Raw genomic sequence first — 19,380 nt, 5'->3', positions numbered from 1 at the left:
CCCCGTCCAGGTCGCCCAACAACAAGCACTAGTCAGGAAAACATTGACAGAGTGCATAGACTTGTGCTGGAAAATCGTCGAATCACACTCCACGAGTTAGAGGAGACCACAGGCATTTCACATGGATACATCGAGACAATTCTTCATGAACATCTGATCATGTCTAAGGTGTGCGCAAGATGGGTGCCAAGAATGCTTACAGATGAAATGAAGCAAACAAAGGTCACCATAAGCAACTCCATGCTAACCAGATACAACAAGAATCCAGAAGATTTTCACTTTAGGCTAGTAACCTGTGATGAAACCTGGATCCACCACTATGATCCTGAGAGCAAACAAGAATCCATGGAATGGAAACATGTCACTTCTCCCAGGACGAAAAAGTTCAAAACCTCCAGATCAGTGCAGAAGGTAATGGCGACAGTCCTCTGGGATAGCAAAGGCGTCATCCACATAGATTACTTACCAAAAGGAAGAACAATGAATGGGGAATATTACGCTAACTTGTTGAGGCAAGTGCGACTGTCAGTCAAGGAGAAGCGCCGGGGCAAGATGACGTGGTATTCTTCTACATCAAGACAATGCTCCAGAACACACCTCTCACGTTGCAGCCGCTGCTGTCCAGGAATGCGGGTACGAAATCTTGCCGCATCCCCTACTCTCCAGACCTGGCACCAAGTGATTACCATCTGTTCCCAAATCTCAAGAAACACTTGCATGGTCATAGATTTCAGGATGATAATGAGCTTATTGCTGCTACTGAGGCTTGGTTTGAGGACCAAAATGGCGCCTTCTACAGGGATGGCATCAGCGCCTGGCAGAAAAGACGGAACAAGTGTCTTGACTCACAAGGGGACTATGTTGAAAAATAAATGTGGTTCATACCAATGTTTTGTGTGTTTCTATGCAAGGCTCAAAACTTATTGACATCCCCTCGTACATGTGGCAATAGACCATACCACTAAACATCAGCAGACACCACAAAGAGACATTCTAAATGAATGGGCACCATGGGCACCATTTTCTGAGTGTGACGGACACTACCATTTTAGTGCTAAGACCGAATCCTCAAATGTAAGTCTGCTTGTTTATGTAACTGTGAATCACTAGAAGAACAATGAGTACACTTTCTTAGTAAAGTACAAATTCTAGTACTTGTTCGAGTTCAGTCCCTTCTGAGATTCAAACTCACACCCTTAGAGTCAGGCTCCTAATCACCAGCACACAAAGTGTGAAAGTTGAGGTAGTGGGGTCGTGGTGGCTGAGCGGGTTAGGCAGCTGACTTTGTGTGCTGGTGATTAGGTGCCTGACTCTGAGGCTGCCAGTTCGAATTGTGGATGGGACTCAAAATGTGTATATTACTAGGAAAGTGTAATCCCAAATATAACATATGTTACACAAGAAGAACTATGCTAATATCAACTAAAATATAAAACACAGAAACGTGGAAACTTTAAAAGTATTTTTGGGTCATTTCGTACATTGATTTTTAACATACACCAGCAGGTTATTACAGAACCAAAATTGATCTCAGTGACTAAAATATTTTAAAATACATTCATCACAGATAATCATTGTGAAAAAATATATCACACTAATTGGAGGATTTAACTTGACACGATGTAATTCTAGATTTGGGATGTAGCAGATGTCTATTAGGTTAGTTCTCTGTCTATAATATAATTTAATTCATTGTTGCCTGAAATTAGTGTCTGAAGAAAAGATCAAAGCATTATCTACACACTATATATATTCATAGTTCTCTAAAAGAAAACTGATTACAGAGATGTATTCTGACACTAAGTAATGTCTCTCATATTTCTACCAATTATGACAAAACAGGAAATGTCAATTTGTGACAGAAAATTATTGTCTGACACGAAGTGATGGTGAGTATGAAATTCAAACTCCACCATTGCTTCAGCGTCTGCTCAGTCTGCTCACTCACCAAAACTTACACAATCTGGACATGACTTTCCAGCTGACACTTGCCTTGTATATCTAATCTAACATGATCCATGGATGATTTAAGACATGTTGAAATTGACACAGATGAGTCCAATAGAACATTTATATGAAGTCACTATGACAGGTTCCCTCAGACATATCAGACACAAATATCACTCCTCCTTTACATCCAACAGCCAAGTACAGTTACACTCTGAACTTGGCATGTTCCCTGGTTGCTGTTTCTGGACATGTTGCACTTGATCTTGAACACCCATGACACAAGTGAGTGAGTGTGGTTTTCAGCCACTTTTAGAAACATGTCAACAATATCATGGTAGGGGACACCAGAAATGGACTTCACATTTTGTATCCATGTGATACAAGAATCAACCACAAGGCTACCCAACCGGCCCAAAATAGCCCAGTATGTTACAATCCAATCCAGAGTAGTTCACTGTTCTCTTCTTCAGGACATGCTGCCAGTTGACACAAAGATTCCACTTCCCAACCATCCAACAGCCAAGTAGTTTTGATCTGAACCTGGTATGTTCTCCGTTCCCTGTTTCAGTTGACACGAATATCACTCCTCTCGAACATCCAACGGCCAAGTACAGTTATGATAAGAGCCTGACAAGTTCCCTGTTCCCTGTTGCAGTTGACACGAATATCACTCCTCTCGAACATCCAACAGCCAAGTACAGTTATGATCAGAGCCTGACAAGTTCCCTGTTCCCTGTTGCAGTTGACACGAATATCACTCCTCTCGAACATCCAATGGCCAAGTACAGTTATGATCAGAGCCTGACAAGTTCCCTGTTCCCTGCTGCAGTTGACATGAATATCACTCCTCTCGAACATCCAACAGCCAAGTACAGTTATGATCAGAGCCTGACAAGTTCCCTGTTCCCTGTTGCAGTTGACACGAATATCACTCCTCTCGAACATCCAACGGCCAAGTACAGTTATGATCAGAGCCTGACAAGTTCCCTGTTCCCTGTTGCAGTTGACACGAATATCACTCCTCTCGAACATCCAACGGCCAAGTACAGTTATGATCAGAGCCTGACAAGTTCCCTGTTCCCTGTTGCAGTTGACATGAATATCACTCCTCCCGAACATCCAACGGCCAAGTACAGTTATGATCAGAGCCTGACAAGTTCCCTGTTCCCTGCTGCAGTTGACATGAATATCACTCCTCCCGAACATCCAACGGCCAAGTACAGTTATGATCAGAGCCTGACAAGTTCCCTGTTCCCTGCTGCAGTTGACACGAATATCACTCCTCCCGAACATCCAACAGCTAAGTACAGCTATGATCTGAGCCTGACAAGTTCCCTGGTCGCTGCTTTGAGACACACATTGAAGTTGACATGAAGATGACTCCGCCAGAACCTTCTTACACGGCACCAAGTTTCAATTGGGAAGCATGGGCTGCCAATACCATGGAACACACGTGCTATAGATCTCCCCGTGAGGCTGTGCTCCTGTCCATATAAGGTGATGAACTGGCGGACGTCTAAGATGACCTGGTCTAGGTCTCGGGGTGATGGGATCTGGAGACACAAAGGGATATATCTACAAAGTGTAAAGAGCATCTCAACATACTGATATCAAACATACTGAGGCTTAAAGAAATGAAACATGTATAAGCTGTGTAAGCTTTAGTATGACTGCATAATTCAACACATCTGTCCTGACAGGTAGTCATTACAATATTGGAGGTAGATTCTCTTTACATGGTGACATTTCTGTGACGTGGTGTTGCTCCCTAACCTCAACCTCTGACCTGGCTATTTGCAAGCAGTATGTCAGCATCTCTAAGCCGGAACTATAAACTTAACCCAAATCTTTTTGAACAGTTATCCCTAGTTATCTCTGACCTCTCTACCTCTCTTTTATAAAGTCTTGTGATGTAGTCAGACAGTCACCTGATCTCCAGTCTGCAAAATTCTAGGTCAAACTTCTGATCTTGAAAGTGTGACCTACCCTGTCGAAGTGTTGACTTTCCATTGGTGACCTTAACCCAGTCAAGACCTCAAGAAGTGTGACATACCCAGTGAAGACCTCAAGAAGTGTGACATACCCAGTCAAGACCTCAAGAAGTGTGACATACCCAGTCAAGACCTCAAGAAGTGTGAGTCACCCAGCTACCTTATGACCTATCTACTCAGACATTTGACCTTCATCCTCTGACCTACCTCGTTAGACTCAGATTCCTCTTCGTCCATCCTCTCCAGTGCTGACTTCTTATCTTCAAAAAAGTTTTCCATCAACTGTCTGAGCTTGTCACTCTTATTCATATTGGCCTCATCCGCACACATCCAATAGCTCTTGTGGGCACAGCTGTACACAACAAGACAGGAAGTAAGTACTTTGTAACATAAAGACTTTGCAACATAAAGATTATATCACAGCCTCTAGAAAAAACAGAATCCCGTGGGTCAAAACAACAGCCACAATCAACCACAAGTCCATGTCATCTATTTTGCATCAAGGCAAGGCAGCAGTGAGTGAGTGAGTGAGTGAGTGAGTGAGTGAGTGAGTGAGTGAGTGAGTGAGTTTGAACACCAGACTGAACAATATTTCTATTCTGTCAGCTTGATGCAAGAGAAAAGCTTTAAGTCATGCAGGTGCTCCACATTCGGTGGACCACAAGACCCATCTAGCAAACTGAGAAACACAGCTGGGGCCAAACCTTGATTCAAACCCACCTGGGATGTAACTCTGCTCTGCAAATAAGCATGTCGTCCATAACATATGGACATTGGTAATGACAAATAAGCATGTCGTCCATAACATATGGACGTTGGTAATGACAAATAAGCATGTCGTCCATAACATATGGACGTTGGTAATGACAAATAAGCATGTCGTCCATAACATATGAACATTGGTAATGACAAATAAGCATGTCGTCCATAACATATGGACATTGGTAATGACAAATAAGCATGTCGTCCATAACATATGGACATTGGTAATGACAAATAAGCATGTCATCCATAACATATGGACATTGGTAATGACAAATAAGCATGTCATCCATAACATATGGACATTGGTAATGACAAATAAGCATGTCGTCCATAACATATGAACATTGGTAATGACAAATAAGCATGTCGTCCATAACATATGGACATTGGTAATGACAGGTGTTATGGGTATTGACTACTTTCTTACTTCCTCCTTTCAAAATCTGCTGGTTAGAAATGTTATGTTAGGGGTCAATTACGCTTTTTAATAAGTATCATGAAAGTATTGTTATGTTTTCCAATCAACTTCACACTGTATTTGTGTGAAATAATGTTACCTTTTTAGTGAGTTGTAGAGTAGATTCAGCTGGTAGAGTTCTGTCCCTTCTTGACGTGTAACTCTCTTGTGTAAAAAGTCCACAATATTATCCATTTCCTCCTGATTCAGATCACCAGGGGAACGCAAGTGGAACGCCAGCTCTGAGAACTCCACCAGCACGCCAGACTTAGATGTTATCTGAGACCCTATGAACAGGAACAAATTCTTTATATGTGTGAGTGTAATGAGGTTAATGCTGATTTGAACATTATTCCTCTGACGCCAAGACACATCAGATGCAGGTTGGAAGATAAAAAAAAGAAGTAAAATTAGATGCTCATCAGCAAGCTTGAGGTGTAGGGATTAAACCCACCTGTCACTGAGTTGAAGTCAACTCATATGCCGACTCTTTCAATGCTGTCACCACCCCTAGTGTACAATACACAACCCTGTGTACTTAAAAGAAGCCACAACTCCATTGGCAAAAGACCAGATGGTGGCCACATTAATACATGTAAAAACTTGGACAAAGAAGTGTGACTATGTGTCCATGTCCATCCAGCTGTGAATGGGTACCTCGTAAGGATGAGAAAGCCACATTAACTTGGGTTACCTAGTGGCTGCAAGAGCTGTATGATCCCCTGGGAGTTGAGATTGAAAATATGACGTGCCATTGAGATTGACATCCAGTGATTGAGGGAAAAACAAAGTGTCTTTGATTACCTGACCTGGGTATACAAATGTGAGCATAATAATCAGCAGAAAGTCATTATCAGGGTGTATCTGGGATTCAAACCAAAGATTAGTGCATCTTGACATGTCAAAGGGTCACAACTCTGCATGGAGAACTGCAACATCTCTCTAAGCCAAATGGGTCACCCCTCCTTTATAAACAACCTCATTATGAATTGACATAACTTGTCGAAAAGTAGAAAAAACAAACATAATCATAGTGAGATATGTCTTTTCTCCATCAACCTGTACTCTACAGGTAATGATTTCAGAAACAGAATCACAACATTTTATTTATATCCTTTGTGCTATCTCTTCCTTAAGCATATGAAATAAAGTTTTGATCTGTTTTCTCACTCCTCAAACACCATATTTATTTATTAAAACTTGATCATCAAATCTAAAAAGAAGAAGCAAAAAAACCCACTTTGTATAAGCAGCTGCATTACAGAATGATTCGTCCTTTGAATGCTGAGAGGCTTAATCTAAATACCAAAGAGACACATGATCCAACCTGCTGAAAACAAGTTGAATTGATCACTTGAACAAACAAGTAATGAGAACACCACTCAACCCCTCAATTATGGTTCATTGAACATAACAGGCCTATCAAATTTCAACAATCTATACTGAACCATTACAAAGGGATCGTGGGTATTTCATGGACATCTTTTAGGAAACTGTGCAATCACTCTTCATTACAAGAACTCTATACTTAACTCCTAGATTTTCGAAGCTCTCTTAAGGCAGACGTAGGTTAATGTTAATGTATGGACCCTATGACTATCTTAGCTCTGACAGAGCCTCAAAAATCTGGGACCTGCATCACAGACTTAAATTTACAGTTCTGTATAATGGCGAATGTCAGAAAGTGAAGCAACTTTTTTGCTGAAAACATGTTCAAGGTAAGTGTATAAAATGAAGATATGGCATGATACGAGTTAATTTCAAGGAGACCAAGATATACTTGAGATATTCAAGAGCGAGTGAGTGCTCTCGATGAATGAGATTAGGTTCTTACTGGGGCAAAATGTGGCCATATTGTTCCTGTAAGCTGGGAAGATCATGTATTTTTCACAAGGCTGTTTTTCACAATGATTTTTCTGCATGTGTTCCCTGAAAGTGTTCCATGATGAAATCAAGTTTGGGTCTACACCATTAAATACATTAGGGAATATTTCATTTTGCAAGCATACCACTAGCCAATGATAATGCATGTAAGAAAAAGTAATATATAACCATACAGATGAAACATTTCCAAAGGAATGGAATAAATTGTCACATTTCCCCTTAATTTCTCTTCACCATCTGTTTCCATCATTTGCATTTTATCAATCTTGTAAATCCAGTAACCCCTAAATTTTTAACTGGTATATTTTTACTTGTTGTTTAACAGTGTATTTACCAATATTCAATATCCACATATATATGGATCATGGTATTGATCTATGTATTTTGGATACAATGACATGCCTGACACTTAATCCTGGTAGTTGTCACTTGCGACAACCATAGAATGCTGGACACAATTCAGTCCACAGACACGTGATGGTCTGGGGTAGAATAGGCCTTCAGCAACCTATGCTTGTTGTAAGTGGCCAGTAATGGGATTGGGTGGTCAGACTCACTGACTTGGTTGATACGTGTCATCGGTTCCCAATTGTGCAGATCGATGCTCATGTTTTTGATCACTGGATTGTCTGGTCCAGACTTGATTATTTACAGACTGCCACCATATAGCTGGAATATTGCTGAGTGCGGCATAAAACTCAACTCACCCACCCACTCACTCACTCCATACCCACAACCACAATGCTTACCTCAGTCAGTCCCAAGGAAAGTCAATTCTACAACAATCCCAAAACACAAAAAGCAGCTAGGATTTACATTTTCTGAATCTTTATGAAATGCTTTTGCTGACACCCACATCAGTTCCTCAAGTCCCCCTTGTCACACTGGAGATCAGTGCAGCAGCTCAGTTAGAATGAAGGACAGCCAGTGCCCTTGTATGTAAGGTTGCATAAAAGAAATTGAAGGGCACATTTTTCCAAAAAGTGAAGAGGGTAGTAGGACAATTTTTTTTAATTTTTCACAAAATAAAATGACGAGGAAGGTAGGAAATTATTTTTTTCTCTCAGAAATACAGCTTTGAAAGTTTAGCATGTGTTAATGAGTTTTATATTCAGCCACTCATTCTTACAGACACTCATTCTTACAGACACACATCCTTACAGACACTCATCCTAACAGACACTCATTCTTACAGACACTCATCCTTACAGACTCATTCTTACAGACACTCATCCTTACAGACACTCATCCTTACAGACACTCATCCTTACAGACACTCATTCTTACAGTGGACAAATGGATAATGGGGACACAACACTGTCAAATTGTTTGCTTTTTTTTAAATGGCTATAATAAATTGTTCTGTGCACAAATAAAAGTGAAAACATTTATATATATATAAACATATTATATCTATATTTGCACATATGGCAAAATACCATGTTTTGAATTCAACAGTTATCATCATCACTATGCAGGTTACTTAAAGTGGGTGAAATCTGACAATAAGGGTGTTAAAGGACATTATATTACAGTAATTTCATCACATTTGTCCAAGAAATGACTGATGTAAATGGACAAGATGAGAAACTAGGTACTGTGATATGAATAGCGAGTGCACGTCAATAGTGAGACAGTTCAACACCACTTAGATCATCATTCAAGATAAATCACAGCACGGTCAGCTTAAGGCAGGACGAGGAGCCCTTGTGATGCTGGTCTAAGATAGTAAACACTCAGTGAAACCATGATAACAGCTGTGTGTTGTTAACACTTTGGTGAAACCCATGGTAACCGTTGTGCGCTGTTAACACTTTGGTGAAACCCATGGTAACCGTTGTGCGCTGCAAACACTTTGGTGAAACCCATGGTAACAGTTGTGCGCTGTTAACACTTTGGTGAAACCCATGGTAACCGTTGTGCGCTGTTAACACTTTGGTGAAACCCATGGTAACAGTTGTGCGCTGTTAAAACTTTGGTGCAACCCATGATAACAGTTGTGCGCTGTTAACACTTTGGTGAAACCCATGGTAACAGTTGTGCGCTGTTAACACTTTGGTGAAACCCATGATAACAGTTGTGCACTGTTAACACTTTGGTGAAACCCATGGTAACAGTTGTGTGTTGTTAACACTTTGGTGAAACCCATGATAACAATTGTGTGATATTAACACTTTGTTGAAACCCATGATAACAGTTGTGTGCTGTTAACACTTTGGTGAAACCCATGATAACAGTTGTGTGATATTAACACTTTGGTGAAACCCTGAGTGTTAACAAGTTGGTGAAACCCATGATAACAGCTGAGTGTTAACACTTTGGTGAAACCCATTAAACGGGTGCAGTTAAGACTTTCAATTTTCATTACAATTCACTAATAGTGTGAAGTTCCCTTTTAAGTTCACTATACACTAAACACCATGAATGAAATAACCAGCCTGTTATAACAAAGTGAAGGATAACACACATAAATCTTTGAGAAAAGACAAGTACATGACAACTTCTTCCCATTCTTAACGTCAGCTATCATTATTATTAAAAAGATCATTAAAAGATCATCTGTGTATGTCCACAGAGGAATACCTTTCTCCATCCAAATAGATCTGCAATCCAACGCTGCAGTCAGATGTTATCGGCACTGCCCTTTACACAAGACTCTCAGGTCAGACATATAGGATGTTATTAGATGTAATATCTTGATTTAACAAACAAAAAAAGAACGTAATTGTGCACCTTCACCATGATGGAACAAATGAGTACCTCGGATTCCTCATCTCTGTAATGATACCAACAGCCCACATAATACAGAGGCAAGTGACTCATGTTTGATATTTGCTCAATTAACTTGTCTATCTTTTTGGGCACATCTGATCCCATCAGATAAAAAAAACTTTCAATTAAAGTGAAATCATTTTTCAGTCTCTGTTGTCTATATCAGGCAACTTTAGAAGTACAGTCAAGCATGTTCTTCTGCAAAGACTTTTAGGTATCAGATAACTCTGACTTGAACATTCAAGGTTGCCTCACTTAATGCATCAAAGTTTTCAAAATGTGTTCAGGAGTGTTAATGAGTACATTGGACATTTTCAAATTAGACCACAATGACGTAAGATGCAATTCCCTCTTCTGATGTGTTCTGTATGTTCCTCATCTTGTATCAGATGAAAAGCTGAATTGCCTTGGCATAGATTGTGATGGGTGTCACTGGTGGGGATTGTTATGATGGTGATTCATAAACACATGCTTATCACTAAATGATCATATAACCACCCTGAGCGATTATCTGATTTACTGAATTCTTTAATGAGTTGCTGAGAGGCAGCAGAGAGGGTTCCTGGCACAGTCAGGCTGGTAAGGCTCCTCATCAACTCAGGGTCCTTGCCTCTAATACACACAGCCGAGATAGGGAATGGGACTTCGTCCAGGAAACACTGCCTATTAAGTCGAACCCACCAAGAACTTTCTGAAGAATATGCAGACTCCCCTACACTGCAGCCTTCTGCATTACCCAGATTGTCAGAAGGCCTGTGCTCCCGGTGGAGAACCCGGGCACTCTCGTGATCTGCCTCATGAGATCAGGAGGTACCAAACCAAGGGCACCAAGAACAATGGGGAGCCTGACAACAGTGTACATGGGATGCAAACGATACATTTCAAAGGTGAGGTCCAAATATTTAGCATAATTTTCTTGAATCTTGCCAATCATATTGCTGTCTAAAGGGACATATAATTCAATGATGTAAGTAAATTCATCGCCAATATCCAAAAGGACAAGAACAAGTTAGTTTGTAGGAATTCTTCTCAGGCTGTATATGGGCCTATCCATAAAAGTTTGAAACATCATTTTCCATGATGCCCTGGACATGTTCAGGGTCGTACCATGGATGGACCTTATAGTCAAAGCCACATGCATGGCGGAGACGGTAGTAAATGCAACGAGCCACGCCATCATGGCTTTTAAGATATGCTGCTCATTAATATTATTATGAAATATAAGTATATTTCAGAAAAGAGGTACTAACTACCTGAATTACAGAGAGAGCATGCATCAGTTATATTTAAAAGTGTTTTTATGTATTTTTTAAAAAAGCATAACTTCTAAAGAATATTTCTAAATATTATTAAATATGCATTGATACTTGCACAAACATGTATGCATAAATGGCTAGCTGCTGGTCATGGGAATTAAGCTGAAGCCGATGACAATTGAACAACAGAAAAACATACTAATTCGTAATCAACCAACCAAGTCTTCAAAGCAGTAACATAACTCTCATTATTAAATTTGATCATTAATCTTGATAATAAACAAACATCTCTAATTATCTGATCACATAAGCTGTGTCACAGCTGTGTCACATCTGTTAATGAATAAGTAGCTAGTTACCAAGATCTTAACATCCATGAGCTGATGACCGCCAAGGTCTACAGTAGAAATGTGATGACTTCAGCCATTATGACCATGGATACACTGAAGACCCACAATATCAAACCTCAAACATGCTTTGTTTTAATTCAGAATGACCTCTAAACTGATTGGTAGCTGAAATTTACAACAACTGCTTCATTGTTTTTGGATCCAGTATGGCTTCAATTAGATATCCACAGGGGGTTACGGAATGCCCCAATGTTTGTCCATTACACACAAATATAGAGAATAGACACAGAACAAAAATCACTGTATACACAAGCATGCTCAGTACTATTCACTGTAGCCACAACATATCTATGAGTTTACTCAGTATTTAGTTGTTTCATTCAGAGCATCAGTTTATCCGTCAGTTCAAGCGATCAGTGATTTACTCCAGGCTCTGGGACGGTGGGGTAGCCTAGTGGTTAAAGCCTTCACTCATCAGACCGAAGACCCAGGTTCAATGCCCCACAATGATACAATGTGTGAAGCCCACTTTTGGTGTCCCCTGCCATGATATTGCTGGAATACTGCTAAAAGCGATGTAAATCCAAACTCACTGACTCACTTCAGGCTCTATGGATATTGTCAAAACATACATTCTATTCACTGTTACTTCAGTCCCTCATACTGCAAGGACCCTTAGAACTTATAACTCCGGGTGTCTAGGACCCAAACATTTGTGAGTTCAGGTAACACCCTGTATCCATGTATTGATACAACACATCTTGCAAGTAAATCTCTCCACCCTCTTTGTTCATGTCAGCCAGTTTAACTTTGCATAGTACCAGTTAATTTATTTCAACTTTAAGTGTTCTTACAAAATATATTCTCAGGGTGTGAAATTGTACATAACTTTACTGGAATGATACCAGAGAGTGAAATATTAAGTGATACATTCTACAATTTCAGTCCAGAGTGACTAACCATACTCCACTTGCATTTCAAAGAGTCATACCCCAATGCCCCGTTGATTAGGGGGCATTACTTAAATATTGTCCCTCTGGCCTTGCTGTCTTCTCACCTACTTTTTGTATGGCTGGTATGTGGACTGGTGTGCTGTGGTGCTTCCATTGGGTGACCTTCCATAGAAGCACTTCAGCCATTGAAACGTAGACCGATGTTTGTATTGCTTTCACCATCCACCCCACCCTCAGGATATCGAAATGGCTCTCTCCTTCTTAATGCTGCTCCTCTTCGTCATCGTCGACGTCCACTCTAGACAAGATGTTTACCTACATATTCACGGTTTGCTGCAAATGAGTCTCGATCTTCCCCATGTGGTTGTAAAAGTTCTGGATGGCCAGCAAAGTGTGACTGGGTATTACCACTTTCGATCTGTCTCGAGTCACCTTTTGCAGTGGCAACGGTTCAATGACCAGTACTTCTGGTGCTTTTTCTTCTTCGACTGGTGACATGGTTTCCTTGATCAGCTCTCACCATATGTCGCAGAGTCTTTTGATTCGATATCAAAATGCTTTTGGTTTCAGCTGATGACAGCACACCTCGAAGTGCACATATTTCTTGGACTTGGCTTTCCAAGATGGGGGTTGTCAAAACCCATGTTGAACTACAGATTTTGAGGCTACTATAAACTTTTTGGGAGGTCCAGTCACAGTACCGCTATCGTGTATACTACTACCTACAAAATATAGTGCTGATTCCTGGTTTCAAACCTACAACCTCTTACTAGTGTGGTGGTTTTATTCCCTAGGCTAAGAAGGATAGCTATGAAGAAATAAGATTGTTTGTCAGCATGAATAGTATGTTCTTTATGTAGCAGGGTGTCCTACAGATGATATCTTTAACTTGTCAGCTTGCTGATGGGGTTAACCTCTTTCATTATGTGGACAAGGTGTCCGACTTTGGAACAGAATGTCCTTGGTTCAAATCCCAGTACTGGACTAGAAAACTTTATGGCCCTTACACTTACAAGACGGGAAGCATGTACAGTGCACTAGCAGGATATGGGTAGTGTGTGCAGAGCAAGGTCAAGGTAAGGTCAGGCAAGATCGCATCCCAGTTGATCTCAACAGTAAATACCAAAAGCTGAAATTATAACATACTACAACATATCTTTGGTCAGTTTATAAGCATGATAAAACATGAGCCATTATTGAGAAGTAAGGATATTTTCCCTTGAGGATTTTCCCCTGATTTTGCTCTATTTTCTCTTTGGGGGCGGTTGTCGCTGTTTCGTACAAACTTGCATTTTTGTGTGTCTACAAAAACAGGGTAAACCACTGAGTGTACTTTTTAGCATTTTACTTTTGCAAAACATGAAAATTTCAAACTGAGTTTGTTAAAAACATGATCTTAATCCCTTCAGCAAGCTGACAACTGCTTCCCTAGAGAAATCACACAGCTTTCATTAGATAGATAGTGTCTTCAGAGTAAAGTCCTTTCGTGTAATCATTGAGGAAGGTGTCATGAAATCTTCACACTGATGAAAATATCCTGTTTTAGTGAGTAACTTTTCACCACTATCAGCAATGTTCTACTGTCTTCAGTCATCAACATTCACCACCATCTTCATCTCACTCTCCCCTCAGCCATCAACATTCACCACCATCTTCATCTCACTCTCCCCTCAGTCATCAACATTCACCACCATCTTCATCTACACTCTCCCCTCAGCCATCAACACTCACCACCATCTTCATCTCACTCTGCCCTCAGTCATCAACATTCACCACCATCTTCATCTCACTCTCCCCTCAGCCATCAACATTCACCACCATCTTCATCTCACTCTCCCCTCAGTCATCAACATTCACCACCATCTTCATCTCACTCTCCCCTCAGTCATCAACATTCACCACCATCTTCATCTCACTCTCCCCTCAGACATCAACATTCACCACCATCTTCATATCACTCTCCCCTCAGTCATCAACATTCACCACCATCTTCATCTCACTCTCCCTCAGCCATCAACATTCATCACTATCTTCATCTCACTCTCCCTCAGCCATCAACATTCACCACCATCTTCATCTCACTCTCCCCTCAGTCATCAACATTCACCACCATCTTCATCTCACTCTCCCCTCAGCCATCAACATTCACCACCATCTTCATCTCACTCTCCCCTCAGCCATCAACATTCACCACCATCTTCATCTCACTCTCCCCTCAGCCATCAACATTCACCACCATCTTCATCTCACTCTCCCTCAGCCATCAACATTCACCACCATCTTCATCTCACTCTCCCCTCAGTCATCAACATTCACCACCATCTTCATCTCACTCTCCCCTCAGTCATCAACATTCACCACCATCTTCATCTCACTCTCCCCTCAGTCATCAACATTCACCACCATCTTCATCTCACTCTCCCTCAGCCATCAACATTCACCACCATCTTCATATCACTCTCCCCTCAGGCATCAACATTCACCACCATCTTCATCTCACTCTCCCTTCAGTCATCAACATTCACCACCATCTTCATCTCACTCTCCCCTCAGTCATCAACATTCACCACCATCTTCATCTCACTCTCCCCTCAGTCATCAACATTCACCACCATCTTCATATCACTCTCACTTCAGCCATCAACATTCACCACCATCATCATCTCACTCTCCCCTCAGCCATCAACATTCACCACCATCTTCATCTCACTCTCCCTCAGTCATCAACATTCACCACCATCTTCATCTCACTCTCCCCTCAGTCATCAACATTCACCACCATCTTCATCTCACTCTCCCCTCAGACATCAACATTCACCACCATCTTCATCTCACTCTCCCCTCAGCCATCAACATTCACCACCATCATCATCTCACTCTCCCCTCAGCCATCAACATTCACCACCATCTTCATCTGACTCTCCGGGCTCAGTCATCAACATTCACCACCATCTTCATCTCACTCTCCCCTCAGTCATCAACATTCACCACCATCTTCATCTCACTCTCCCCTCAGTCATCAACATTCACCACCATCTTCATCTGACTCTCCGGGCTCAGTCATCAACATTCACCACCATCTTCATCTGACTCTCCCCTCAGTCATCAACATTCACCACCATCTTCACATGACTCTCTGCTTTTGAACATACATTTCCACCAAATCCCCAAGTGTCACCTTGTCTATTCCAGTTCCACTGCAACAGCTTGACCTCTCTCTTCACCGGTCCTGAGTCCCACCCCATGGTGTCACTGACCTCAACAATGGGGAATTCCACACTGTTGGCATTAGAGAAGGACTTGCCCTCCATCTTCTGTCTGGCAATAGCCACTGCAACCGGGGGACACTGAAACAGACAGTCTTTTGCCTGTAGTAACAGACCATTCCACCATGCGATCACAGCACTAACATCATCATGTATAGATACAAAATCAACCCACAAGAATAATGTCTTGATCATCTGAAGATACAAATTGTGTTGGCTTAAAAAGGCAAAATAATAGAGAAAATTACTTGAATTGATGCTGAAAATTAGTGACAACACTAACTGTTTGCAAAATATGGTACGCATATCTTGCCCTAACAGAAGCATCATCACAGCTGTATGCTTCTGTAGTTATGATACTCACCTTCTTGAACATAACTTGCACAAGACACATCTTCAGGGATGCAGCATACTCACCTTCCTACATAGCAGCTATACTCACATTCTTTCTACAAAGCAACCAAATTCACCTTCTTTCATATTTGGACACAGCCTGCCTTTCTACTCACTTCCTTACTCCACCTTTCGTGTGGAGCTCCTCCATAACACAGAACCTTACAGGTGGCATACACAGGCTGCAGGTGTACTCACCTTCTTGAACAAAGCCTGTAGTTGTGGTGGTCCTCCGTAACACAGAACCTTACAGGTGGCATACACAGGCTGTAGGGGTACTCACCTTCTTGAACAAAGCCTGTAGTTGTGGTGGTCCTCCGTAACACAGAACCTTACAGGTGGCATACACAGGCTGTAGGGGTACTCACCTTCTTGGACACAGCCTGTAGTTGTGGTGGTCCTCCATAACACAGAACCTTACAGGTGGCATACACAGGCTGTAGGGGTACTCACCTTCTTGGACACAGCCTGTAGTTGTGGTGGTCCTCCGTAACACAGAACCTTACAGGTGGCATACACAGGCTGTAGGGGTACTCACCTTCTTGGACACAGCCTGTAGTTGTGGTGGTCCTCCATAACACAGAACCTTACAGGTGGCATACACAGGCTGCAGGTTCTCCAGCCAGTTCTCTGGCACCAGCTCCAGGTAGCATAGCAGAGTGGCAATTCCTTCAGAACAATGTCAGGTGTTATTTATACGACCCATCAAAAGCACTCACTCTATGTTATGTCACTATGTCGGTCTGTCTATCTATCTAAAAAAGTGATGAGAATACTGAGCATACAGTAGTACATATATAACAAGTAGTTTCCGAAATGATAACACAACACAGATTTTCTGCTACGTGTTTCAATATTCATTATTGAAACATGTAGGAGAAGATCCGTGTTGTGTATATATGGCTACATAACTATGAATTTTGCCACTAACTTGGAGGAACCAACTGCAAACCATATGCAGATGAATTGCACGAGGAACATGTGTCAAACTGTTGAGAGCAAGAGCAAACACCATGTGTGTGAACTGCTGCATTTTGGTGTAAAGTTTTGTTCAGAAATTTCCATTTTCCACTCAGGTTCATATTTTACTGAACTCGTGACAATCATCTTTTCCATGCTACGAATCTGTTTTATAACACATCAGTTCATGTGTAAATAGTACCTTAAGAGAGTGTGGAGTACAGAGCAGTTGACTGAAATAAGCAGCTTCATTTAAACTAGTGAGTCTTAACTTCTGTAGTATTAACTTATTTTTATCTCTTATAAAAAACATTTCCTTGTTAACTGCTGGTAAATCAGTCAGTTTTATTGAGAATGCTAATTAAAAAACACAGAAAATAAGGATCAGTACCAACATTGATGTTCCAATATTATGGCTTATTTCTTGTGTGATGTGGTATATTAAAGTTTTGTGTACACAGCTGTTAAATAATCTGACCCCAACACAATTTGATTGATATTCTGATCAGTGTTTGTGTAGTTAGTAGGCACGATGACACACTATCAACCATGTCAGCACAGCTGCTGTATCAAGACGTCCCTTGTGATCAGCAGAGGTTCCTGGGTACCCTCTCCACCCTAGACTACCCACCATTATTAATGATATCAATGGTAACCACAATCTGAACCTCTGGCGAGTCTAGGTTTGCTTCATTTACAGCTACAGCTACAGCTACAGCTACAGCTACAGCTACAGCTACAGTAATGGCTGTGTGGAAGGAGAAAATATGGTGATATGATTCAAGGACTGTGAGATTTAATTTGATGTGATCATCTCCTTCAATGGCAGTAATTTCTGAAAATATTACCTAGTGGTGAGTGAGTGAGTTTAGTTTTACGCCGCACTCAGCAATATTCCAGCTATATGGTGGCGGTCTATAAATAATCAGGTCTGGACCAGACAATCCAGTGATCAACAACATGAGCATTGATCTGCGCAATTGGGAACCGATGACATGTGTAGACCAAGCCAGTGAATCTGACCACCCATTCCCGCTAGTCGCCTCTTACGACAAGCATAGTCACATTTTTTGGCAAGCATGGGTTGCTGCGGGACCTTCATACGTAGGTTGATAAGTTTGTGGTACCTGGGCCAGAAAATATTGATGCTGATAAGTCAAGGATCCTGATTCAGTAAAATCTTGGTTTTACAGGTAGTTGATACTGACATGAATAAGGGGAAATAATTGTCAAATTTCAATAAACTATTTGGGAGTAACTAATTATAGATCCAAACAATAACTCAGCTGCATATTGTCGTGACTGTCATCACTGGGTCACCTGTGCCCTGTGGAACGTACTATCTACTGGTAGTTGATATTGACATGACTATGGGGAGATAACTCAGCTGCATATTGTCGTGACTGTCATCACTGGGTCACCTGTGCCCTGTGGAACGTACTATCTACTGGTAGTTGATATTGACATGACTATGGGGAGATAACTCAGCTGCATATTGTCGTGACTGTCATCACTGGGTCACCTGTGCCCTGTGGAACCTACTATTTACTGGTAGTTGATATTGACATGACTATGGGGAGATAATTCAGCTGCATATTGTCGTGACTGTCATCACTGGGTCACCTGTGCCCTGTGGAACCTACTATCTACTGGTAGTTGATATTGACATGACTATGGGGAGATAACTCAGTTGCGTATTGCTGGGACTTTCACAGGGGCAACTGAAGCAATAGTAAGGAGACTAACCTTCTTCTCGAATATCCAGTTCCATGATGGTTCTGTCAATTGGCAGGGCCCTCTCGTGACCGGGACATATCCGTGGCGACAAAGACACATCTTCCTTGTAATCGAGATCCTCATCCATCTGTATTTGAAAACAATCACAGAACCATCAATATCCAGTACAAAACATGGCAGCCATAAGAAACACACATTTTACTAGATCTAAGATATTGTAAGGAAACTTATGGTCACTTAAAAGAGGGGGCAAGCTGCTTAGCTCCAGAGGTCCATGTGCCATATAGGAGCTTAAATTGACCAGACAACTTATGCATCATGAAAGCATGATGGCATTACCACAATTACAAGTGATACTATCAGCTGTTAACAATGTTGTGCTAAACTATCTACAGATAAAGATCATATATACTGAACAACAAAATAAATGCAGCAGTTTCCTTGTCAAGTTTTTATAGTAGCCACAAACATAAGTGAGTGAGTGAGTGAGTTTTGTTTTACGCTGCATACAGCAATATTACTATTGGCAGTGGTCTGGACCAGACAATCCAGTGATCAACAACATGAGCATCAATCTGCTCATGGAACTGGGAACTGATGACATGAGTCAACCAAGTCAACCAGCTTGATCACCCAATCCCGTTAG

General features: G+C 41.3%; 1 protein-coding gene across 1 annotated transcript; it reads right to left on the bottom strand.

Moving 5' to 3' along the window:
• Positions 1 to 3,199: 3,199 nt before the first annotated feature.
• On the bottom strand, positions 3,200 to 16,544 carry LOC137257977 (ATP-dependent DNA helicase Q4-like). Its single transcript, XM_067795503.1, has 5 exons — positions 16,491 to 16,544; positions 15,557 to 15,725; positions 5,264 to 5,450; positions 4,149 to 4,293; positions 3,200 to 3,503 (listed from the first exon to the last, which is right to left on the bottom strand). The coding sequence occupies exons 2-5, from the start codon at positions 15,687 to 15,689 to the stop codon at positions 3,261 to 3,263; spliced, it is 708 nt and encodes a 235-aa protein (XP_067651604.1). The 5' UTR covers positions 15,690 to 15,725; positions 16,491 to 16,544; the 3' UTR covers positions 3,200 to 3,260.
• Between the last annotated feature and the right edge of the window lie 2,836 nt (positions 16,545 to 19,380).

Source organism: Haliotis asinina, chromosome 12 (genome assembly GCF_037392515.1).
Source record: "Haliotis asinina isolate JCU_RB_2024 chromosome 12, JCU_Hal_asi_v2, whole genome shotgun sequence".
Lineage (NCBI taxonomy): Eukaryota > Metazoa > Mollusca > Gastropoda > Lepetellida > Haliotidae > Haliotis > Haliotis asinina.
The sequence above is the reverse complement of the archived record's forward strand: the minus strand, read 5'-3'. Positions and strand labels throughout refer to the sequence as shown.